This window comes from Xenopus tropicalis, chromosome 4 (assembly GCF_000004195.4).
Source record: "Xenopus tropicalis strain Nigerian chromosome 4, UCB_Xtro_10.0, whole genome shotgun sequence".
NCBI classification, from domain to species: Eukaryota; Metazoa; Chordata; class Amphibia; order Anura; family Pipidae; genus Xenopus; species Xenopus tropicalis.
In genome coordinates, this window is record NC_030680.2 from 114,839,713 (window position 1) to 114,866,993 (window position 27,281).

General features: G+C 39.0%; 1 protein-coding gene and 1 long non-coding RNA gene across 4 annotated transcripts in view; one reads left to right on the forward strand and one right to left on the reverse strand.

Annotated features, from left to right (window-relative positions):
• LOC105946975 overlaps nucleotides 1-27,281 on the forward strand; it is a 49,348-nt gene that overhangs the window by 13,100 nt on the left and 8,967 nt on the right. For 2 of the 3 annotated variants that reach the window (XR_004222416.1, XR_004222418.1), the window contains one exon: nucleotides 6,271-11,286. The exons of the other annotated variant lie outside the window; for it this stretch is intronic. This is a non-coding gene — a long non-coding RNA (uncharacterized LOC105946975). Of the gene's footprint in view, nucleotides 1-6,270; nucleotides 11,287-27,281 lie in introns of those variants that run through there. 3 annotated transcript variants of the gene reach the window in all.
• On the reverse strand, nucleotides 2,728-10,660 carry rasd2 (RASD family member 2). Its single transcript, NM_001016006.2, is given in 3 exon segments — nucleotides 2,728-4,551; nucleotides 6,293-6,572; nucleotides 10,067-10,660. Coding segments are annotated over 2 exon segments (801 nt in total). The 5' UTR covers nucleotides 6,564-6,572; nucleotides 10,067-10,660; the 3' UTR covers nucleotides 2,728-4,021.

The window sequence follows — 27,281 nt, forward strand, 5'->3', positions numbered from 1 at the left end:
GAAGGCATGGAAGGATTTCAGACACTTTCCTTTTCTTGCTAGCATATTAAAACTAACTTACTGGAAACAAAATTTTTCCACAAAGTTTTGCCAGCGCAAAATTAAAATAAAACCTAATTTAAAGATCATTTCCATGGAAGCAGATACATAGCTAGGGGATCTACTCCTGGGTATAAAGTATAGAGGAGGGTGGTTCATTTAATGGAAACTAGCGTAAAAAGCATTAGTTTGTTATTTGGCAGTTGATTTTATTCCTACCAATCCTCATTGCCACCACAGTGCTCTTATATTTATAAACCTGTTAGCCGTCAGTGGGTTGCTTGGCCATCACCCCTCTGCTTTGTGAATCACAGCAGAGTCCCAAGTGGAGTCCAGTGTGGTTAGCCTCCCTATAACTTCTGGGATATACATTTGTGTTGCGAAAGCAAATGTAAGAAACAGCAACAAGATGATATATACTACTAAGACTCATTTACTCATCTATTATATCATTTATGGATTTTATTGCCAATAGATTAGTCACAATAGTGCAAGCTAGGATACTATATTTATTCTGCAGAAAGCTTTGCCATATCTGAGTAGCCATAGAAGCTCCCTCTGTTTGTTTAAGATAGCATCTGCCATTTTAGCTTGTTCTGACTTCACTTCCAGGCAACAGTGTGCAGGCAGGGAACAGCTCTCAACTCAGATTACAGTAGAAATGGGAGGGGGAGAGAGCAGAGAGGGGAGGGGGAGAGAGCAGAAGGGAGAGGGAAAGAGGATCAAATTGAGCAGACTCGTACCGTGCCCTGTCTGGGAGCAGAAAGTCTGACACAGAAGATCATGTACACAGAATAAAAGGAAAGAAATGTGGTGTTTCTATTCATGTTTCTTTGAGTGCTTATGGCTGTATTTATATAGACCTTTCTGATAAAGCTTACTGAGTTTTTACCTTTCCTTCTCCTTTGATACGAAACAATTTCTCATTTGTTGATGTTTTCATTCTAAATTATGCAGTTATGTGATATACTCAGTTCAGTTATTCCTGCCATGGTTTAAAGCTGACTGATTCATTTTAACTGGGTGCGGACTCCTCCTCCATCTAAATTCAGTTCTCTACAATGATTTCAGCTAGGGAGTGAGATAATGAGGAGACTTGTAGATGTTACAGCATTCTAATGAGTTGTGGCATGTAGCACAGCACAGTGGCAGTATTGAGCAGGGACTACGGATAAAGTCATTTTAAGAAACAAGGACTAAAAAGGCAAAAACCAAAGAAGAAATGCCAGTGCCTAGAGCTCTTCCAGGACTCTCAATAGAATTGCCAGTATCCAGCTTTCCTCAATTGTGTGTCTCAACATACAATACCAGAAAGCAAGGGGTGCTCTTGAGGTGTAATGTGGAAGAAGGGCAAGAGGGTGTAACTTGTATGCACCATATAAGAGGCAGGGCTAAAAGGTGTGCTTCTGCCCACAAGGTGGGTTGGGAGCCCTGTATGTAATGCTGCCTATCAAATGTCTTAAGTACATGGTGCCCTTGTGCATAGAGCAGCACAATGGTGCAGAGTGCAACAGGTCAGCATCCAGTACCCTGTGCAAGTGCTATCCGTGCTAATCGGTTTTCATAGTGTGCAAATTTTGGATTTCAAGTGCTCAGTTAGATAGCACCCCTGCCTTGGGTCCAGTAGTACTCTTAATTATAAAGCGTGAAGTGCAGAGCACAGTGTCTGCTATATGGTAGGTGGTAAGTACAAGGCCCAATTGCCTAACCTGCAGGCCATGGACTAGTATGGGGTTGAAGGAGGGATACTTATGTGACCTCCAACCCCTCATAAATATAGTGCTGCCAGCACAGACAGTGCTTTATTTATTGGGGGGCTGACGCAGGTGTCTGTATAAAACAGAACACAGAGGCCTGAACCTGGACACTTTTGCAAAGTGCAAAACATTTTTTTATACTTTGCCTTTTATAATTTACCTTACCCTCCAGTTAGAAATGACCCCTATATTCTTTATTTCATCATTGTGACCACTACATGTATGTTTAACAGGGTATAGGTTAGGTGTCTGGGTAACTGGGTAAAGACCAATAGGAAAGCACATGGGCTCAATTAATACCCTGTTAACTCTCCTTATAAATGATCATCTGTGTACTTAAAGTGATATTTTCATTCCAAAAATGTATTTAAATTAGTAGTATTTCATAGTTTTTATAAACTACATATTTAAAATGCCTGTGAGCTTTTTCATTTCATGTAGTATTCAGCCACATCTTAATTATCTCCATTGGGCTGCTATGGTTTCAGTGCTCTGTTAGAGATAAATCTCAGCCATGAAACACTGTCAAAAGGGATTCTAGGAACAAATTCCTTAAGGCTCTTAGAAAAGTCCTATTTACATGGGTTAATCCTATACCACTAACACATGCAAGCACTACATTGACTATAGCTTTTCCAAAATCTGTTTTTTTTTTTTTTACCTCAAACCTACACTGCTTTACTAAACATTACACACCGTTTTCTGGCACAAATACACACTTTATTGTTGATAATAATATCCATTTAACACCAGAACTACCCCAGTGCCATGTACATTGCCCGCTGATGGCATGAGTTTAACATGAGGTAGATATACCCATTACCCCACTGCTGTGGCACTCTGGTGCTTTGAGGATACACTACCTTGTCTGGATTCAGCTCTACACCTGTAGATTACACACCAAGTAAAGACAAATGTACACACATGATACTTTATATTAAAAAACAAAATACAGTTTAATCAACCTTATAATACGACCTGAACAAAATTATTTTGAAATATTGTCAGTTAAACACATAAAATGTAACACTCTATTGTTGCATTGTCCCAACCAGACTCATTAAGCCCAATATTATTGTTTAAATAGAGCATTATTTTGTAGACCTTAGACAGGGCAATGTATTTCAGTCTTGGCTGAATAAATGATGTCATTTAAGTGGCCATGGCCTCTTTCCCTTACAAAATTGCAGGTCATCAACCCTGTCCTGGGAACCCTGCGGCTGCAATGTCTGTTTCATCTTTAGTTACACCACAGATTTCTGTAATTATGTTGCTGGGAGGGTTGTCCTAATGCACAGAAAATAGGGGCCATGACAGGGCTATGAATTGATTTTTCAGACTTATCAATAAAATAAATCAAAATAAGCTTTTTCTGTGTTTGGTCCTTAAAAGCTAAGTTTTGATTTTGATCTCCACTGTCCGCTGCTGTTACAGCTGCAAGTGCATGACAATTTGCTCCCTAGGCCAGTGAAGATTAGATGACTAGACATTCTGAATAAGTCTTGAGTCATTCAGTTGTACAGAAACTTCATATTTGTAGTTCACAATCACAGAAACAAAAATGTTCATTGGCTCACATGCAGCAAACCACAAATAACCAAACCAAATGGATTATTTTACATGGTCAGTGTTTGTATAAGTTCACTTCCTCAAAAAATGGCAAATATTTCAAGTATAGGCTCATCTATTTTAATTGTATTCTTTGGAAAACCAGGTTGAGAGACTGCCAAGTGACCAGAGAAGTCCTTTCAATAAAGGTTAGATGCCTGAATGTAATATGGCCATAACCAAGTCTCTAACCAGAGAAGTCCTTTCAATAGAGGTTAGATTCCTCAACTATCAGGTCTCCAACCAAACGCACATATACTGTTTTAATTCAATTTGTTTTAAATGTATGAACAAATCTGAGAAATTTAATGGAATTAAGTTGTAAAGTTTCTTCAAGTTGGAGTTGAAACCATCCATCAATTCACTGATCTGCCAACATACAGAAAGGCTTCAAAGTGAGATCTTCCTTTGGCATTGATTAATGAATACTCGTTAACCAAGGAATAAGGATTTTGTTCTACTGAGCAGGACAAAGTTCAGAACAAGCAGACATAATACTGCCAAAATGAATGTTGTCCATTTATAGTTCTCACAGAAACAAACTGAAGGGCTGGGGATCCTTGATATCCTTTTTCCTCTCAACCACAAAGGCACTATGGGATGCCCCAGCACAGTCTTTACTGAATAGTGCACTTCTCCCTGTCCCGTCCTTGTCCTTCCCCCAGTACTTTTGACTTGATGTACTTAAGGTCACTGTTGACGCTGGGACGTCTAGCTGAAGGTGAGACCATGCCATAAGCATCTACCTCCTTCATTCTTCTCAGCCTGAAAGATTTCTGGTGAAAGGTATCCCCATACTGCATGGAGATCTTCCTATGGAGGGCTGGGCTCATTTCATTGGGCAGCTTTGCCATGCTAAATAGGACTTGGAACATTTTGTCTACGTTTATATTTTTCTTTGCAGAAATCTCAAAGTAAGCACAGTTTTCATCTCCAGACACCAGGCGTTCTGCTTCTTCAGCTCTCACCTTGCGGTGATGCTCCCCATGATCACTTTTGTTGCCACAAATCATCATAGGGAATTCACCTGTCTCTTTAGTTTTGTTTTTGACACAAGATTTGACTTCCAAAATTTGCTTTCTAAGCCTCTTTACTTCATCAAAGGAGTCCCGGTTGTCCAGGCTGAAAACAAGGATGAACACATCACCTGGAAAGACAGAAGATGTTGGAGTTAGACTGTGTTCTCCACTGCTGGCACATGTCTTCTTGTTAGCTCTTACATATACCCAACCATTAGCTGCTGGAGTAATTAATGATTGAATGTAACATAACTGAGGGGCACATACAAGCTTTACAATCACCCCATTCTCAATTCTTTTGTGCTGGCAAAAGGGTTAGGGTTGAATCAGAATTGGCAATGCCAAAATTCCTGTCATTTTGCATAAAAGCAGGTCTGGTGGTTCCTGAATTGGTTACACTTGTCCCGAAGCTTAAGGTGTCTGGCTCAGTTTACCTATCACAGGCAAGTATTGGCTGATATACACATGCACAAACATGTCCTCATAAACCTTTCCTTCATATTCTCCCCATCAGTTGCTGCTATTTGCTCACACTTCTGACTTTTTGCTGCACAAAGTCACACTATATGCCCCTATTTATGTCACCAGTCTTTTTAGTAAAATACACATGGCCACCAGTGGAGTAACTAAAAGAGTCTAGTCACAAATGCAAATTTTTTTGTGGCCCCCAACTCTTTTCAGAAGATGATATATTTTGCACATGTTTATTACAATTGCCCATCAGTCGTGAATATCCCTGTACCCTCTATATCCCCACAAGAGCTGCTGTTTCTATTGCCTAAAGGGCAGACATATAATTATGCAGTCCCAATCCCTTCATTCAGGACGTGTCTGCAGTGGTAGCTGATCTACAGTTCCTAAGCTCTTCTGTCATCTGGAATATTCCCACACATAGTTGTACTGAAACTCCCTGTCTTCCTAAATTACATTTCCATCTATCTTTCATCCATCTACTTGCAGCCTCCCAGCTTTCCAATCTTTCTAGTCCAGAGCTACTTTTTTCACACATAGCAGACTAATTCGCACATAGCAGACCTTGATGTATCCCTTGCAATCAAATTGTTAACGGGTAACAAGGAAATAGTGGGAATTGCAAACCAATCACAACAAAGAGCTGACAAGTGTATTGGACCAGTTGCTATGCTGAACCACCAGCTGAGGAGCCACTTGACTCAGTGTGAGCAGAAGTCAGAAGAATCCTGGCTATCATTAATAGTGTTGGTTCCTGATTTTTAAGATTGTTCTAGTACTCCCCTTGGATTCTATTAAGTGCAGAACAATGACTGGATGGAGAATGAGGAGCTTTAAGTGTTACTGTCACAGCTCACTATGCTGGTTTTCTTTCATTTTCTAGTGATATATAGCATTCCAAAACATCCTCCCTATAGAAACAAAAATAGCATGTGTATGAATGTTTATATTCTGTCACACTAAATACTCTCTCAGGATATGTTTATGTCATCACCTTAGCGATCAGATTTTTTTTACTCCTTGGACATCACACCTAAACTATGGAATAGGCACTGGTACTGCTGCAAGGAGAGAGGCCAGGAGGGGGCCTTTCACCTATTAAAGTTTCAGTCCCTTTTTTGCTTGGGAATTCTGCAGAAAAGTTCAAGATTATGAATTTGTGCTTAATGAAAATTTACAGTTGCTACTGGGACCATTTCCACCATATAACTCCTAATAACATCATTTCATAGAAAAAAATAATTTTGATCAGTTACAAAAGGAAATCAAGGATCTGATTGGTTGCTATAGGCAACTGCTGTGGTGCATTTTAGTACCAGTCTAAAATGTCAGTACCACTGTGCATTACCTACAATAATAATTGTGTTCATGTTTAGCCCAATCTGTCTGTGCACCTACCTGTGAGAATCGATAGCCTCCTCATGGCTGGGAATGGATGGTTTCCAGATGTATCTAGAATGTCTAGCTGGTACATGTCTCCTCTGATGTTGTACAGCTTGCGATGAAAATCCTCAATGGTCGGTGTGTATTGGTCTTCAAATCGTCCGTTCAAGAAGCGAGAAACGATGGCACTCTTGCCAACTCTGGATGCCCCAAGGACAACCATCCGATAAGAGTTTTTAGCTGGGACACTGAGTGTGCAGTTCCCACTGGAGAGAGTCTTCATCATGGCTTCAACCTAAGACATAGAATATTTATTATATCATTTGACCTCAGTGACTAGATTCCTTAGCTTGCTCAGCTTGCGCTTAAAATACAGCCCACCCTTTCACATTCAAAGTCTAAAATCACCACTCTAGGGGGGCATTTATCAGCATTTGGATTTTTGTGGTTTTAAAGGTTTTTTTAAACTACAACTTAACTCATTTCCACGAATATCAGTCATTCTTAAAAAGATCCGAACTGAAGAACCATGAACAAAAAAAGATGCAGAAAAAAATGCAAAAACTTTTTTTTTTTTGTATTGTGGCACAAATGACAGCGTCAAAAAAAACAAAAACCTCTAAAACCACAAAGCAAAGAAATATCTTCCATTTGTAAAAGGGACATCTGCCATTGACTTCTCAGCAGGTTTTAGATGGCATATTGTTGCTTTCGGATTTGTTGCAGCTTTGTCACATAATGAATTGCAAAAAAAAATGAAAAGCTTGTATTTTGGTGCCAAGAAACCTGAATGGCAAAAAATTTGAGCATTAGTAAATGCCCCTTTGGTGTAAGATGCACCACATCCTAGATGTATCTAGTGCAATATTTCTGATGTCTATGCATGAATTTTATCCTTATCAAAGGCAACCTGTGGCACAACATAACCTTCTGGCACAACAGGGGTCCAACAAAAGGGGACTCAGACCCTGAGACTGTTGGGTGGCCCTGAAATGATGTGCAGTTTCAATATACAATTTCAAAACAGAACATATTGAAGCAAACCCAGGTATTCCTGTCTGCATGAGACCTACATGTTCTAATGTTGCATTTCAGAGAGTTGCATGTCACTTCAAAATATTTCCAGTTCCCAGACATCAAAGCTATAATACAGCACATTCAATAAAAGGTTGCCGTATTGACTACTAGAATGGCTTCTCAGTTATTTCATGAACTTAAGGGCATCATAAAGCAGATCTATCCCCCAGTTACTGAGACAATATCTATAATGACATGGCTTCTTTTGTGAGAAGTATGAAATCGCTTTTATTCGGCTACAGTACATTGATTTGCAGCTTTCATAGCAAATCAATGGCACAAAAGAATTGCGTCAAACGGCAGAGAGTGCAGGGTTGCATCTGCAAGTTCATCTACAATGAGGCAGAATGAAACAGGGGATGTAGGGAAGGTAATAATGTTTCATTCTGGATGTAAGAGAAGTGACCTGGGCCAAGGTATCTGTAAGTCATTCTGTAGATGGCAAAATTAGTGATACAGGTAATCAGCAAAGGTGGTATAGAATCATGTAGTAAAGCATTCAGTTAACAAAATTCTGCCAGTCAGTCTGTATTGCTGGAAAATGCACAATATTACCAGCCTCCAATAACAAAAAATAAATAAAGAATTTGTTAAAGCAAACTGAAACTGGTGTTTCAGTTGTACACATTTGCTCTTTCTATAAAATATATGGTTATATCTCTCTGAATAGATTGGTGCCCATTTTGCTAAGCAATATTTTTACCATATGCCCCAGCCTATCCTTAGCTTGTACTGTAGGGTTTTACAAAGTCTGCCTGTTTTATTACTGTAATGCCCCCTATATTACATTGCTTGGGTTCACATTGCTCTGCATATCTCACTATATTAATGCTATGCTCTGGATGTCTATGTATTTACTTTGCCTGACATTACATTGCTCTGCATGTGTTCCTATAGCACTGAAAATCCTCTTTATGTTTCCGTATTACTGCAATGCTTTGCATGGTGTCTGTATTACACTCCCTAGAATTACATTATTTTTGATGTCTTACTGTAAATTTGCAATGTTCAGCTTGCCCCAGTTTTATTTAGCCTGGTCCCACATTGCTCTATGCTTTTTACTATATTATTGTAATTCTTTGCCATGTTCCTTTACGTGTTGTCACATTGCTCTGCATGTTTCACTATATAACTGCCTGGTGTCCCATAATATTTTCTGCATATTTCTCTCATGTTCCTGTACCTTTTTATTACTCTGCGTGTAGTTACAGAGCTTTTTGCGTGCATTACTTTATGTACTAATGCTCCACCTTTCGCTTGATTACTTGCATCTTAATATTCAGTACATATTTTGTCTGCCACCTGCCACTTTATCATTTAAATGCTCTGCGTATCATTATATAAGCATGTTAGTACAATATTCTGAATGCACCTATATTTCTGTACATTGTTACAGGGGCGTGTGTCACTATATTACATTGCGTATTACATACCTGTGTATGGTGCTACTCAGCTATTTTTGTCACTATATAATTCTGCAACATGTTAAAAAGTTCTGCATCTCTCTATATTAGCTTGCATTCTGGTACAATACTGGACTTGTCGCTATATTGCTCTGTATGGTGTTATATTCGCTGTATAACAACTATATTCCCTTTTACTGTGTTAAGTTCTCTGTATGTAACTATAATGCTTTGTGTGCATATTGTTACCACTTGCCCACAGGTTGCTTTGCAGGTTATTTTATTATTAAGCCTATAATAGTACTATGTATAAATGGTTCTATATTACTACGCATTTTCCCACTGTTGTGCTTGTAGCTACATTGCTCTGCATACTGTATACTGCATATTACTCAGAATGCTTTAATGTTAAACTGCATATTAATATATCATATTGCATTTAGCTGTCCATTCACTTCTGCATAAATACATTTCTTCTCTTTGCTAATCTAATTCAACCTGTTACAATATTCTGTATGTCTGCACAGTGTTGTACGTCACAATATAACTTATATAATAGTTTTTGCATATCATTATATTGATATGTATTTTCTTAGAATATTCAGAGTATCTCTCTTTTCTTGTGTGTGTATATTCCCATATATATTGTATTTGATCTGTGTTAAATAGTTTTACCAGATAAATATAATGCATATTTGTAAATGATTTAATATTGTTATAATACTCTTCATCTCCCTGCATTATTCTGTATGTTATATATTGCTGTGTATGTCTTTTTATTCATCAGTATGTTATAATACTCTGTATAACATTATATTACTCTCTAGTATAATACTCCGCATTTCCCTATATTACTTTTTACTTTATGTTGTAACAAATGCTTTGCATGTCCTTATATTACTTTATATGTTGTTATAATTCCTTGCATATCACTGTATTGTACTTTATATTGCTATACCACTCTGCATATCACTATATAGCTCTGTAATTATTCTCTGAATAACCCTATGTTACTGTGGGTTTAACACTTTATATGTCACTTTCTAACTCTCACATGTGGTCATATTGTTCTTCATATCACTATATTACTCTGTCACTCTGTATATACATTACTATGTATAGCATTACAATGCTCTGCGTATTTTTCACTATGCAATCCAATTGTGTATGGCAGGGCATTACCCTACATATTAACAGTGGGAATACCTCTGCATGTCAGAGTAGCAGTATCTATGTGTAACCCTTATTACCATTATTTCCCTGTGTATCCAGTTACATGCAGTGTGACACACAGGTTGCCTTCTCTTACCTTTTGTAGTGGTGCGCTCTCAGACAAAGGCTATTGCTGCTGATTCCTCCTCTCTTCTCCCCAAATCTGCTCTTTTCCACTCTTCTCCAAATCCTGATGTCTCAGTTTGGTCTCCATAGGCAGATCTATTTATACAGTTTGCTCTTAGAGAGCCAATCCAACCCCCACCCCAAGGAGACAGACACCCGAGTAAGTGTTGGGCTTTTCCCTGGAAGTATTCAGTGCTGAGTCCTTCAGAGTGGATAAAGCAGGGTTAAAGCACATTTAAAGCTCAGTCTCTGTTCCACGTGAAATTCTGCCATTATGATATGTACTAAGGTTTCGAAACAGAAATCACTGCAGCTTTGATACTTTCATCTGATCAGAAATCTGTTATTACAGACTCACCCCAGACATTCTATGATCTAGACATCAGGCTGTGTTCTATGAAGAGTTTATTTACAGTGTAGATACAGAAGTATCTATGTGGTTTCACAATTCCTCTCTGTGCTGCTCAGTAACAGAACAGCGCCTAGTTTTTCTCTTTGTCTCCTTCTCTTGGCACCCAATCCACAAAGTCCCAGGCACGAAACAGTGTGCAGCTTCCAGCAGGACCCTTGTGTCTCTTCTGTCTCCTGAACTGAAAGGACAGGCTTTTTCCCAAGGTCCATGGCCCACCTCCCTACAAGGGCCCTATCCAATCAGATGTCAGCAGGGCTTTCCTGAGAGCCGGAATACACAGATGGGCTGCTGTACAAAGTACTTGCTTCTTCTTTAGGCTATTTTATGTCAAACACCTATCTGTCTCCCAATACTTTCCCCGAAGAGCTTGCACTTTTTTTATTGATCCTCATATTGTTACAACTAGAAAGTGTTTGCTTTTTCTATAAAACACTGATTGCTGGGTAAAGAGAGAACTCTTTTTGTAACATGTGCATTATTATTATTAAATAGAATTAAACCACGTTTAATGTAAAGCTGATCGCACAGATCCCCACAGCCCCATGGGCACAGCTCATTAAGCCCTAAAAAAAATGCCCACTGACCACCTCATAGCAAAGGGCCCACTTGTTTGTTGCTGGGGGAAAAAAGGCTGTAATGTCCCAATCAAGCAGCCTTTAGATTGCAAGCTCTTGCAAACAGGGGTCTTTCTTTCTACAGTTTATTCTTCATTTGTATTTGTTATATTGTTTGTATCTGGTCTGATGCTTTATAATTGTGTTATAAACTGAACTGCCCTGTATTAGTTGTCGTGTCTGTTTTCTATGACATATATCTTAAATGGGACCATTCACCCTAAGAGCTCCAAATTATTTTTAATATTGTTAGTTAAGCAAAATAAACTTTACGCTATATAAATAATATAAATCTTGTTTCCTTCTGTCTTGGAATTACTATGCTTAAGGCATAGAGGCGGGGCAAGCAGTATATGATTAAACTGGGATTTTTAAATGCCTTTATAATGGGGTTGGATGTGTTAATATAAAAATGAATTTGTTTAATTTGAAAAGGACTTTTAATATACAGTTTTTTTATGTCTGGGTGACAGGTCCACTTTAACCATGATATATCATCTGTTTCTTAAATTATACTTACTTGTTTTGCATATATCACATTTTAGAAAGGGACAACCACATCAGGCACAAAACCTCATGGTCTGACTCTGCAAATGCCCTAATCACTGAGCCTTTTTATACTATCAGACTCAAGCATTAGGAACTATATTCAATATTTATTAGTCTTGTCAGTCCCATGGCAATTTATCTTCCACATTAATCATTAACTTAAAAGGGAATACCAGCTTCTGAACCAAAATTAGTTAAAGAGCCCCCATTTTCAAATGCTAAAATCCAACTGCAAAACAGTTCTTTTCTTTCTGCGTCATTTGAAATCCTGGCAGGAGAGGAGGGACTAAAACATTAAGGTTACAAATTGTAACAACTTCTCCAGCTTGAGCTGCCCATACATGCACCAATATTATCATCCAAAACCTCATTTTGTACAATATTTGGTGTGTGTATGGCGGATCGACGAGATGACCGATATGGCAGAAGTGCTGTCTCTATGGGCGGGGCAAAAGATTTTGATCGGGTGCCATTGAAAGCGCCCGAACAAAAACTGTGTTTAGGGCAGAATCGTTAGATAGGGGTAGAATCCCTATTGGTTCTACCTCCATGTCTGACAATTCAATCCTGAACGTCAGTGGAGGGAACAAGCGATCTTTCCTGCGACCAATGGTTACAGGAAAGATCGTAATTGGTACGTGCGTGGCCAACAGACAGGATGCAGGAACTACGTAACCCACAATGCATTGCCCTGTGATGTTCCTTTCCTTACTAACGTCACGTGTGCAGGGAATTGTGGGATTTGCAGGATGCAGGCTGAGGACAGTCAACTATGGTTAAATTTTATTTGAGTCTCTAAGTCAGCCAGATCAGCAGGAGAACAGGGGGCCAGGCTTAGGCAACTGTTCCAAACCTTATTATTACATTAAAAATCATAAAAAGGCTGCATATTGTTTAATTGCTGTATATTGCAAAGTTGCTTGAAATTATGTTTATTTTCAAAAAGCTTAAGTTGTGTTTGGGTAGAGTTCCCCTTTAATGACACCTGTGCTTAAGTACCCCACAACAGAACCTATACCCTATGCAATCATGTGACTAACGTTCCACATTTTCAGCCACTGAATGAAAAGTCTGGTTCCTAAACACATATTTTCAACATCAGTCCCTGTGTCAAAAAAATGTTACCTGCGTAAAAAAAAATGTTGCGCACAAGCAGCTGGCACTAGCACTGGCAGGGTAAGGGTAGTTATTATGCATTATCAGAACCAGAAACAGTAATTTCACAGGTCTCCAGTCTGGTGGATAAATGGTAAATCAAATCATGAAAAGTCTCTTGCACGGAGAGAAGCAGAAAATTGCATTCTAAATAGAGCAGCTAACTATTATAAAGCAAGAACTGACTGCTAGAGCAGCACTTTATCTAATGAAAGCGCAGTGAGAAATAACATAATGTCATGTATGATATTAAACAAGCCTTTATCTCTCGTGGGCGCAGAGCATTCTACATTTGCACAGTTTTACCGCAAACAATGTATTAACTGTTTATTTTAGTTCTTGTTATTTATGTTCTCAGCAGGTGCTGAGTACTGGGCAGATTAATATTAATCAGTATTTACCATTGTTAAAGCTGGGGCTTCAATTACATGTGTCCAAGACACAAGTGTAATAGCACTAAGGGGTGCATAATTGGGCAGATTAATGCTCATTCAGTAAACACTTTCATCCAGGACATACATGCCCTCTATACTTCTTTATAGAAGAAAAATCCAGCACAAGGTGCAGAGGGCACTGGTGGGTGCAAAGCAGCCCTATCCTTACCCCCAGCTATGAGGTAGGCAGTAAGGTCAGTGCTTTTTTGCACCTGTGAAAATAAGGTCGGTTTTTAAAACCCATCCGATGAGGACCACATTGGCATGTTGATGCAGTCCTTGTCCGGTGGTCCTCTGTAGGCTGCAGTATATGATTTAATTGTTGGCCAATCAGATCAGGCCAATTTAGACCCTGCATGTGGGTGACCAGGACAAGATAAACTTCCAAATCCACTTGTTTGGTAAGATCGCAAAAGAGCAGGTCTGGCAGTTTATGGCCAGCTATAGATTACATCAAGCAAAAGGTACTGTTTTATTGCAAAGCATTAGCATACCCTTTTTTATGTTAAACACCATTTGAAGTAGTATTGCTATATTTCTAGACAATGGGTTTTAGACAATAGATCCCATGCTGGAAATCCCAAACATTTTGCACTACTAATTAGACTAATGTGACATATTTCAGATTGCTTGTTACTGTGGTCAAAATATATCATTTTATCTACCGTGAACCAATTTTCAGTCCTCTCACCCATATTTTTCAAGTCTACAGGAACACAGGAACACTAGGGCGCTAGGTCCTATTCACATGGCTCTTAATTAAGAGCCTTGTGCCATCTAAGTTGTTCATTTGTGTTCATGTTCTCAAGTTCTGACAGTAGCCTACAACCTTTTTATGCATGAACATAACTTTTAGAGTTGAGACAATGTGCAATGTTGCTAAAGCTCACAGCTGCAGTACAGAAGTCCTATAAATGCTATAAATGTGGTTGTTACTTCCTCGGGCAAAGTCATGCGCTAAACCCATGCAGACAAGTATTATCACAAGTTCAAGTTTTTGTTTGCACTCGTCAACAATGAAAGAACTTTTCTGACTTTTAGACCCCACCAATCCTTCAGGATGATGCTCCACAAGTTGATTCTTAAAGACATTGCACCTGTACCAATATTGTTTGAAGCTTTTTATTAGGTTTTGTTTGTCCTCATCTGTAAAGAGAATTGGTGTCAAGCTAGTGCTACAGTTCATTTAGTAAAAATAGGGTTGGAAAAGTAGGGTGCAGATATTAAACAACATAGTGGCAAAGATTTGGGAACGAAAATAAGTAAGTGCAGGGCTTCACACCACCATAAATACGGTAGTTGCATTGAGATGGTTACCAATGAATGACATGGGCTTCTGACTTGAATAGTGTCAATATGCAGAATTGCGGATTTGTTACAACTCTAAGGGGCTGATTTACTAATCCACGAATCCGAATCCCGAATGGGAAAAAATCGGATTGGTAACGAACATTTTGCGACTTTTTCGTATTTTTTGCGATTTTTTCGTCACCGTCGCGACTTTTTCGTATTGAGCGCTCGAAATTCGCAAAAAAGTCGCAAAAATACCGATCATTACGAAAAAAATGCATTCGGACACTTTTCAGATGTTTGTGGATTAGTAAATGTGCCCCTAATTGTAGTGAATGAACCACAAGTAGTGATTAGCTAAACATTGTAAAACAGTCCTGTGTTCAAATGAGACATCCTTTAGCTTTTGTATATTTGGGTAGTTCTTTCTAGCTCTGTTGACTTATCGTTTCCTTTCTTTGTACAACTGTCTTATGGCTTTTCCACTAAACTCCTGTCACAGGGACAGGTCCTTCTGTTAAAGTGCTAAGGTACTGCGGCAAATAATGTACTGGGGTAAAAAAGAGAGAATAATTATCTTTTTACCTCTGTTCCCATTAGACAAATAGAAAGGGAGAATAAAAGTATGGTATAATGGCCCATTTATAAATAAATTCAACTTTTAAGATTATTTACACAATGTTTGAAAAGTTAATGGTAGGCATTATGGGTTGTAGCTGTGGAAAGCTGACTGAAAAGGTGCCCAAAGTATTGTTAATTCTGAGCTGTTATTGGCAAAGACTAGAACATTAATAGCAATGTCTCATCATGTGCAAAGGGAGAAAGACACCAAGAAGGTCCAAGTGTTTCCATCTATGCAGTGTAGGATCTGTTGATCACCTAGACTAGTAAGTGTAAATATTTGAAAGGATACATTTAAAGGGATCTGCAAACTGAACCTCCTGTAGCCAATCACAGCCCTTATTTGGCACCCTCATGAGCTTTTTTTTATGCTTGTGTTGCTCCTCAACTCTTTTTACATTTGGGTGTGGCTCTCAGGTAAAAATAGTTAGGAATCACTGCCTAGAGCGGCTCAAGGGCAACATGTTGCTCACCAACCTCTTGGATGTTGATCCCAGAGGTGCTTATTTTTAAATTCTTGGTTTGGAAGCAAGTTTTGGTTGTATAAAGTGAATACAGAGCTGTCAACCTCCCCTATTTTTTTGGGAGTTACCAGAGTTTGGGGACTCTCCCCTGGTTTTCCGTCCCCCAGCAGCTTTCTCCTAATTTTTCCAAATCCTCCCTCCCATCAGTGATGTCATTTGATGCATTTGCGCATGCACGGGTAGAATTTATCGGTTTGAGCTACGATTTGTGAGGTGTGAGTGATGTATGTGACGTCACTTAAGGTTCTCATCTCCTTAGCGAAAACCATTTCTATATTGCCCATATGAAGGAGTAATTAGCTGTATTTATGGCCAAGTGCAGGAAACATAGGAAAATTTCTCACTCTCCCTGCCGTGAGGTTTTTATATTTAATTAGAAAATATAGCATTAGATGAAGGTTCGTGCTGATTGCACTGTGTAGTGCTGGACCCCTGATGTGTTGCTTGTATCAGTCCCAGCAGTGTGTCTGCTTTCCTCCTAACTGATGCCAATTCTCTCAGTCCATATTGATCTACTGCATACTGGGATATGGCGCATTGTTTTCTTTTCACCTCTTGTGTAAACCCTGCAGTTCTGGAAGGGCAAACAGTTTTAATACTGTACAATCTTACAAGCAAGCGTCAGAGACACCAGCGAGCTCCTGGGCATCAATAAAACAATAGTCCAGGTTTGGCTTTGCTAAACTGATTTCTCTAATTTAATCATTTTGCTTAGTTTTTTAAAAACATCAAGATTGGTCCATTCACTGGCTGTGAGCCTGGAGCTGCACCTCCAGCACTGCCCTGCATCCATCAGACACACCGATACAAATCTCTGACACTTTATAAATAGTCAGAAATGCATATTTCATTTTTTTCAGGAATATTCAAAAACCTTTCCAACATATGTTGTAAATTTGTGGCTTTCATGTGAGTTTTCTGCTGGGTTTTGAGTTGCTTGGCGAGTACATCACAGGAATTAGAGCGTGAATCTTCAGTGCACTGGACTGATCACAAAGGCAATTTGCTCAGAGAATTATCCCTCAAATGCATATAGACACTTCACCTGGAATAATTGTACAGTTGGATTTCATTTAATGGGGGCTTGTTATGTGCAAAGCATTGTGCTCTGTACAGATGACAAAACACATAACCAACATGAAAGGGTTGTTCAGTGACACACAAAAGAAGAACATGTCAGTTTTAATTTCTCGCTCTTCCCTTGCCCTTCTCCCCGACATGCTTTCTGCAATACTGGGGCGGTGGCCCATTTATGTGTGCTGCGCCACAACTGTTCCTAGCAGGCCATGTTTGACAGTTACACTACCTTCTCACAGAGGATGGTTATGGGAGAAGCTAATTTATTCATTTTTTAATTTTTACAATTTTTCCAAAACACAATAACAACAAAAAAATTGGGATTAAGCCTGACAGTTGCATTATGGAAAAGGATTCTATCATGGGAAACAGTTTTTTTTTTTCAAAATGCATCATTTGATAGCACTGCCTAAGCAGAAGAGCTAAAGATATATTATTAGTTTCCCAGGTGCCCTCAGCCATGTGACTAGTTTTTCTGATAAACTTCATTCATAATCTACTGCTGCTGCTCTGCAAGTTGGAGTGATTTCCCCCCTCCCTTTTCCTCCAGCAGCAGATCAGCTAAATGATAAGAAGGTAGCAAGATAGCAGCTCCCTGACACCTGTATTGCTAAAAATGCTGCCATGCCCCACCTAGTGATAGATATGAGAATTGCACTCAGTAGTAAAAATCCAAGTCCAGCTCAGCCATGTCATGACTCTTTCAGTTACACTGAGCAGGAGAAAAATGAGGATATCTGAATGCAGTTGCATTGTGTAGCACTGGCTTCTTCTGAAAGCTCAGACTCAGGCACAATGCACTGAGACGGCGCCAATACACCAATTTTACAACTAAAATACATAAGTTGGTTGAAGAATCATACCTTAACCCTTTACCTGCCAATGACGTACAGCGTACATTGTTGCAGGAAAAGGCTTTATCTGCCATACGTCATTAGGCAGATAAAGATTCTCTCTGCAGAAGCGGCATGCGAGAGTTTTTAGTGATGACAGCCCCCTGGGCAACTAGCCAGGGGAGCTGTCATGTCGGCCCTGCGACGCGATCGTCGCAGGCCCCCCCCCCCCAAGCAGCAGACGCGATCGCATCGCGTCTGCTGCTTGCTCCCAGCTTCCTGGTTCCTGTTTCCCCCCCAAGAGCCGCCCACTCACCGGGACTGCAGCAGGATGGCCAGCCATGCGATCTGGATCTTCTGTACAGGTAAGTGTGTTTTTATTTGTTGTATTTACACACTTACACACATTTATACCTACATGCAGCACACAATTTAGCACTAGTATTTTTTTTCATTTTGCACACTAATATACACTTATATACACTCATATACACACTTACACACTGTCACACTACTTTTACATATGTACACACGTGTATACACAAACTTTTTTTTTGTATTAATATTATTTTATTTTTTTTTCCATTTTACTGCTTGTTTTTAGTTTATTTTCCTTAAAAACTGTATATTTTTTGACAGTGTGACTATTGGATCAGATATTCTGATCACTACTTACACTGTTGTGTGACTTATTTTGTTGTTTCACTGATTTGCACAATTTTTGTGGTTTTATTGCATTTTTATCCCTGTATAAGTGTTCCTGATCTGTTTTTAGCATAGCTTTGCCAGGTGTAACTTTGGCAAACAAATATAACTTTACCTATTTTGAATTCATCAGAATGTGTACTTTCCAAAAATATATGGTTTTCTGGGGGTCTCTGTATAGTTAGAGGGGGTTACGGCACATAATACGCTGACAGGGGACTCTGTGTGCAAAAGCTGAGCTGGCAGGCGAGAAATCCATATGCGCTATTTTTTTTTTTTTCAAAAATATATGGCTTTCTGGGGTGAGCATACTTTTTTGTAGCATTATCCCACATAAAGGATGTAAATGTGTTGATTTTTTGAAATGACACATCATATGGGGGTATGTTCACATTGGGGCCCCTACATGCCACATACTTAGGTAAACCTATACATATTGGGCATCAAACTGTTCAGTGGACCCCTGGCATTCAAATTCAGGGTCTTTTATCTTGGTACTTAATGCTATGTGGGAGATAAGATGCTGCAAAGTGGAAGCTTTGAGCGGATTTTTGGAAATGTCATCAAAATTGCTAAATTTAGAAATGCTTTGCGGCTTGGTACTTTGGAGTAGAAAGACATGGGTACCCATTTTAGATTCGGGGGAATGTGTAATTTCCAAAAATATATGACTTTCTGGGGTGAGTGTACTTTTTACTAGCTTTATCCCACATATAATGATGTAAATGTGTTGATTTTGCAGGAGCTGAAATGACAGAAATGACAGTACATATGGGGGTATGTTCACATTGGGGCCCCTACATGCCACATACTTAGGTAAACCTATACATATTGGGCATCAAACTGTTCAGTGGACCCCTGGCGTTCATATTTAGGGTGTTTTATCTGGTTACTTTATAACCTGTAGGAGATAAGATACTATAGACTGGAAGCTTTGAAGCGATTTTTTAAAAACTTCACAAATTTTGATAAAAACCAATAATTTTAGGAAAGCATTGCGACTTGATAGTTTGGAGAAGACAGACAGTTGTGCCTATTATGGATTCCCCAGAATCTGTTCTTTCCAGAAATGTGTAAGTTTCTGGGATAAACCTTCTGTTAGTGGACGTTTTGGCCTTGAAATCTAAAGTATGCAGCTTTCTGGAGCAGTGCTTTGGAAATTTGGTAGTGTACTGCTGGGAGTTTTTGACCTATACAAGTGAGAAATCTCCATAAAACTATATATATTTGGTATTGGCACGTTCAGGAGACATGGGACTTTCCAATTCAGTTGTATTTTTGTGCATAAAATAATTTTTGTTTCTGGTGTATGTGTTTATATTATGAAAAATATGATTTTTTTTTTAAATTTTTTAGACATTTAGAAGCCTATATCTTGTTACAGAATTGGAATTACACCAAAATTCTACCATATTGTGAAAGCTTAGTTTGTCCTGAAAAAAACAATATATTGTTTTCCTGGGTAAACTAAAAGTCCCCCTGAGGAAAGGCCCCTAAAGTGAAACAGTGCAAAATGTTCAAAAACTGTCTGGCAGTAGAAGTTCCACTTTGGTCCAAAACGGCTGGCAGTGAAAGGGTTAAATAGTGGAGTGAATTATTTGCTATGTAAACAGTGCAATTTAGAAATAAAAAGTGCACCATAACTATCATGGCAGAATCCCTCATAATGGCAAAAATACAGCACCCATTGACATCCATTGAAGCTAGACAGATTTAGGTTGTCGAATTTCTCTCATTCTAGCTTTTTGTTAAAAAAAAAGGAAAGTTGCTGCATTTTTTCAAATTGCAAAAATGTGATCTTAAATTTGAAAAGAAAAACAAAATACCCCTAAATGCCTGTAATGCAGAAATGCAATTGAACAAGCAACACTGAATTATATTTAGTCTGATGAGAGACAATATTTTTGGTGCCGTCTCTGAACTGGAATGAATCTTAATTTTTCTTTAAGTTTATATAGTGCTAACACATTACTGCACAGCTTCCCGGGGATTGTTCGTTATTCCCATTTGTTCCTGCCCCAGTGGAGCTTACAGTCTAATGAGTAAGCAGCATACTTATAGATTTCCCAGCTGTTACTGGACTATAATTGTCATCTGCCAAATTTGCTCTGAAATATCTGTGCACATGTTATTCCTGTGAGCGTGTATTGATTCTAGTAAAGATCAGCTCACAACAAGATGGCTTACAGAGCCCCCTGGCAAGTTTAGCTCAGCAGACAGTGATTACAAGCTTGTTAGGTATGTGGGGAATATGAGTGTAAAAAGTGTAGGTTTCTATATATGGAAGACCAGAGTGGTTATTTTGTATTTCAAGGGAGCAAGAGCCAGAGTGTGCTCACCAACCAAGTGTGTAACCTGGGGATGTTGGTGCACTATGGATTATTGCAGTAATGTGACCAATGTTGAGTCACCGCCTGTGAGTCCTACCCGAAGGTATGGGCTCCGATGCTCATGTGTCCAAGGCTTTGGTCAATGAACAGCATGTGCGGGCAGATCCACCTTCACTGAAGCTAGGGTGAGAACCACCAAGTCTTGGCCTAGGATCAAGCCCAGAGGACTATGACACCTATCCAGGGTGCACAAATCAAGCACAAAAGGGTGCAGAAGTGTACGGGTGCAATGCCATTAATCGCCTCGGTAAGGCTCCAGCTGGCAGCTGGTAAGAAAAAAAAAGGAAGATACCTCCCGCCCGAAGGGGCAAAGGAAGTGAAGCATGATTAGGCAGAAGGAGCATGTGCGAAGCCCCTGACAAAAACTAAGCCAGCAGCTCTTCCCTAATGGGAACACAGCTCCTCCGCTTTCATCAAGCTTCAGCTTCAGCACAATTAGTAATAATCACGCCTCGGTTGGACCTCATTGGCTATGATACTGCCACTGTGACCAATATACCAGTGAAACTTGTTAGTACTTTATGGAGCTTAGTAAGCCTGTCTCTGGGAGCTAATGAAGTAGGGATGCATCGAATCCAGGATTCGGTTAGGGATTCAACCAAGATTCGGCCTTTTTAGGCATGATTCGGATTTGACTGAATCCATGCTTCTGGCCGAACCAAATCGGAATCCTAAAAATCACATGACTTTTTGTCACATAAACACGAACATTTGACCCTTCAGAAACCTAATTAGCATATGCTAATTTGGATTCAGATTGTGTTTGGTATTTTTACAAAGGATTCGGGGGTTCGGCCGAATCCAAAAAAGTGGATTTGGTGCATCCCTATAATGAAGTCACCCAAACCAACCAATATTTACTGGGCAACTGAACTATGGTGTTCACAGTATGAAGTTTGGTGACCAAGGCTGTACCATAGACAATTTTAAAATATATTTGTGACATAGTTCATCTTCCTGGAGTTTTAGGGAGTACCTAACAGGATTTTGCTGTGGGACATAAGGGGACATAATTAATAAAGCACAGCAGTGAAATCTGATTGGACTTCAGAAAAGAGAATCTCATGGCACAGCGGAACATCACTAAGCACAAAGCAATGTTGCACTGCATAATAACATCATTATGTAATGTTTATGCATTCAGGAGTGGGCAGTTTCCACTGCAAATATATTTTCTCAAGTTAATGGAAAGTAAATTGTGAAATAATTGTTTTTCCCTCTAAGAATTAACTAATTATCATCCTTGAGGAAAATGAAAACACTTAACTGATTTAGAGCCTTAATTAATGAAAGTTCATGACTTGAATGCGAGTGGGCTGACTATACATTTGCAGTAGGTGGCAGCTCAAGGTATTGTGGGTTCTCTGTGTGTGCTGGCTGGCGGTCAGGTTGAGCTGTGCGTGGCAATGTATAAAAGTATCAGCAGGAAGCACAAATCTGCTCGGGATGGGGAGTAAGTGTAGCAAAAAGCCTATTCTTTAGCCACAATGCTTGTTAAATGCTTGTTAAAAGAATGACAAGACAAAGTAAATCTCTCTGATTTTACTCTGACTCAGAAAGTTAAACTATAAAAAAGCCAACAAAAGATCTGCATTTTATAAATGAAAAATGCAAAAAAAAATATACAGGTACGGGACCTGTTATTCAGAATTCTCGGGACCCCCAGGTCTTCCAAATAAGGGTCCTCTATACCTTAAGTCTACTGCAAAACATTTAAACATGAACTGAACACAACAGGTCTGTTCTGCCTTCAATAAGGATTGATTATTTCTATAAGGTGGCCATGTATGGGGACCCCCGAAGCCCCTTCCCAACCATCATCTGGCCGAAAATCATCTAGGTGTCGATCAAGCAGGTTTTCTCACTCCAACTGCTCCTATCTCCGTCGTTGTAATTAGATTGTTTGGACCTAGGGCCAAATTAGCCCAATATTGTTCACCTTTGGTGGGCATATGGGGAAAGATCCCCTTGTTTGGCAATCTCGCCAAATCTTATAATGTATGTACATGTTTAGTTGGGATCAAATACAAGGTACTGTTTGATTATTACAGAAAAAAAATTAAATTATTTTTTTACATTTTAATTATTTGTTTAAAATGTAGTGTATGGGAGATGGCCTTTCTATCATTTGGAATGTTCTGGATAACAGGTTTCCAGATAATGGATTCTATGCCTGTAGCAGATTTCCAAGTACTTGAATTTTTAGTACATTACTGTATGTATATATACTGTACATGTACACTAACACTGAGAAAATCAATGTAACAATGTAAAAAAGAATCAGCTCTCATCTGATCTAACAGGGAAACTAACTAGAAACAATAATATGGACTTATTGTGCAGAAAAATGTGATAGGCAGCAGGAGCTTAATGTGTGGCTAAGGCATTTGGGTTTTTAGAGAACTGATACAGGCTCTTTGCCAGGGATGGGCTGCACCTCAATGATGATGGTACAGTTGCTTTGGGGGAGAGGAGGATGGCTAGAAGATTAGAGGAGATTGCACCAGTGGCGTAACAAGGAAGCAGACTCCGCCGTCACAGGGGGGGGGGGGCAGACCGTGGGGTCTGCATCCTCCATTGTTGCATATAAATCTCTGCTCCATGCCAGCCCTCAGGCAGAAGAGAGGACAGAGAGCAGGGGTTTATACGCAAGTGGGTGGGGGGCCAGGTAAATCTATTCTGCACCAGACCTCTCTGAAGGTTCTTTTTGCCACTGGATATTAGGCATGGATGATGGGGAGGTGCAGTAAATCTTCATATTGTAGATTAGATGAAGATTTATCCATAATAGGTGAAAATTGGGTTGGAGATTGGGTTGGGTAATAACAGGGAGGACCATAAGTTTTATATACACAAGTTACAAGCTAGTACCAGCATTAAATGTACGAATGCAAGAAGCTTGCTGGGTGAGGGAGAGCTAGAGGTAATGGCGCTGTAGGAGGGACATTATGTCATTGCTGAAACATGGCTGAATAAGTCACACAACTTTAACACAGGATAGTTTTAAGGAGAGGTTGAATGCCTTATTAGATAGTCAGAAAAGACAGGGTTACTGAAATTAACTCTTAGCACAAAGTTGATCCAGGGAATTTTTTCCCACCCATTTCAGAAGGCTTTAAAGGGCTTTTCACCTTCATTTGGATCAACTAGCAGTTAGACAGGCTCACTTCAAGAATAATGGTTGAACTTGATCAATGATAGTCTTTTTTTAACATCTATTTTGCTACTGTTAATTTTATTATGTTACAACTGGCTAGTAAATATAGATGGCTATACTTTGTTTTGCAGGGATAGGGGAAACTGAAAAGGGGTATGTATTTATGTAAAGCAGTATGTCAACCCAAAGAATGAAGTCATACAGAAAAATGAAGGAGCTGATTGTAAGTCATGTAAGTGAAGAAGAAAAGGTTCAGCTCCTGTTGCAAGTAGAAATGGTTGCAAGTTTGAGCCATATCATAAAGCAAAACTATACCCTAAACATCACAGATTCCATTGCATGAAACAGCCCATATGTAAAACACATTTAAATAAACAATTTTCATATAATATACTTTTCTTGTAGTATGAGCCATTGGATAACCCTAAGTCTAAAAAATTCAATGCAAAAGTGCAATGCTATTTTTTCATATATATATATATATATGAGAGAGAGAGAGAGAGAGAGGCAGAGTTTTTGAGTAATTTCAGGTAATTGAAAAAAGTTTGTTACCTTGTTATATGACAATTTTATGTCAAAAATTGTTGAGGACCCAACTAGAAATCAAGCAAATCCTGGATTTAGTTATCTCTAATAACTAAGTCACAGTGACTAATTGCCCCGTGTGTCTTTGCCTTTAGGGTCAAGACACACAGAGCTACTAGTAGCAGCTACTTGTCACAACTACAAAAACAGATAATGCTGATCATTTACTGATAATTGTCTATACGTCATGGCGTAACTATAGAGTAAGCCGCTTTCCTTGCTGAAGTTATGCTTGCCTGCTGTTTAATATTTGTAGAGGGGGCACATAACTTTGGCGCACACATAAGAGCGGCGGCAGCTAAGTACCTGTGTACACAAGGCAATTATAAAGATTTTCGTTCAGGGGGGCCTGGCACGTTCTCGGTACGCCACTGTCTCTACATGTGTTTTAGCAGAGGTACAGAGTAGCAGATATCAATACAAATACAAATACAAACTCAAGTCTTGTCTTGGACAACATTAGCAGGAACTGATAAAATAGAACTTTTGCTATAAGTTGTCCTAGTCCACAAACATGAGTAAATTGACCCTAAAGTGGCCAAATTGAAAATCATCTTCTTCATATAAAATAAAATAATTCTACTTTTAAGATATTATTACAGATTTCAGTACAATATTAGAAGATACAGCAAGGTGAAATAGGTCAGGGGAAAGTTGCTCTGGCACATTCACATATAAAAAGAACCTGCCATACACACATAGAGACACATTAACAAATATACATTCTCCTGCATACAGACGTATATGTCCACACAAACACACATAACCAATAGTCAATTGTGATGAGCGAATCTGTCCTGTTTCGCTTCACCAATAAATTTGGAAAAATTTTGCAAATCAAAAACATTTGTTGCGCGTCCAAACAAATGACACGCACAACTTGTTTTGTTCATGCACGTCATTTTTTTATACGGGCGACAATTTTGCCCGTTTAGTGAAAAAAATCTGCCAAAGGAAAAATGCATAAATTTGCTGCAAATGCATGCCTGCTGAATTATTTTGCCCATCACTAATAGTCAACATGTGCTTATGTAAATGTATCCAATATATTCACTATATTTTGTATTATTTCTGACATATTTTGGGTCACACCACACATCAGCAGCATATCTGCCCGTGTATTGGGCCCCCCCTGATGGGCCTCCCTGATTGACATATGGGCAAAAATGACCAGGAGTTGATCAGGCCCGTTGGATCAGACCACATTGGCTCATTGATGCTGTCCCCAGCCTGACGGTGTCTATGCCCGCCTTTATAATTCAATGGTTTAGCCCTAGGCCTCTCTGCTGGGTGTGAAGTGCCAACAGCATTAAGTGATAAAAACTTAGCAGAAATGTTAATAATTATTCCCCTAAATCACCAGCTGCATTAGCACTAGTTCAGTCTCTTTGGCTAAAAAACTCAATGTGAATCATTTTTGATATTTATTTTCAGTAAATAAATTAACCTGTAAAAATGTATCATTTATTTAGTAAAATATTCTTGTTTTGCAACATAACTCTGGTGCCTCCCAACCTCTCTAGAAACACAAGGTTTTCCCCAGACAGATTTTGGGTTGCAGACATCGTCAGATTTAATTTTGCTTTCCTACCTCAAGAAGATTGGCTTTGCTGAAAGAAGTCTGTGGAATGAGCTGAAGATACAGATTTATGCTCTTAAACACAAACTCAATTTATTTCAATGGGACTTGACGCAATGGTATGATTATGTTCTTACAGATATTAGTGGCTGCCTGGGCCAAAGTGGCTGCAGTTATAATAGGAGAGCGAATCATCAGGTAACAATAACAAAACTCCAGCTCCAAAATATCGTTTACTCTTCTGTCAAAGAAGAAAATAAGCTGGTCCTCTGTGTAAGAGGAAGAGAAGGATGATGGGTCTGAAGATGCTTGTCAATTGCCATTAGGATGAACAGATATCTCAGATATGCAGCTGGCAGGCTAAGGGTTAAAGGATTGCAAATGCTACTTCAGTTCATCCATAACAATATACATGAAACTGTCTCCCTTTAGCATCTAAAGTCCCTTCTAATAAGAGCTTTTCTGTCTACCATTACTAATACTCTTATTCTATATATAAATACATAAGCTGTTATGCACAAGTGAGCCAATTCTCTTGCAGTTGATTGAAGCAACTTGTTAAGTCACATAACATCACGGCGGTGCTTTGTTTAATGTACGCGGGGTTCATTTTAGGCTTATTGGCCTGTTCTTACACAGCATGACTTTGCTAGCAATAAAACAACATAATCAGAATGTATCTCATTGTAAACCACTGCTGGAGATGGAATGTGCATATTTACATTGCTTTCCAGTCCTGCAGTGAAACATTGTTTGTGTAAAGTTGTACTACAGGGAAACATTCATTAAGCTCCCACACATTCAACCTTCTGCAACAGGCCAAGTATACAGGCTTCACTGGCACAAACACTTGTTCTTTCTCAAGTAAAAGCATCTCAGAGGAGGCCTTCCTGGACTAATGTTGACTTTTAATTTGATGCTCGTCATGGCACTGTAACAAGCTGTGGCTGCATTCTAATAGAATAGAGGCAAGCCAGGCACATGGCTTTGCACACACATAATTCACAAGGTTCAGTCACTGGGGGTACAAATGATTGTAATCATTACTTTACTGGCAGCAGCATTACAATCAGTGTTGATAGGTTTATTTTGATCATTTGAAACTGCCTATGGGCATTACTGTTAGCAAAACTATAGTCACCACTAATAATATCCCTAAGTAGGTTACATAATAATATGGACAACGTTTATACTACTGAGGAGAGACAGATGTTTTGTGTTTGTACTTATTTTGGTCAGATTTATAGCATTACTATTATTG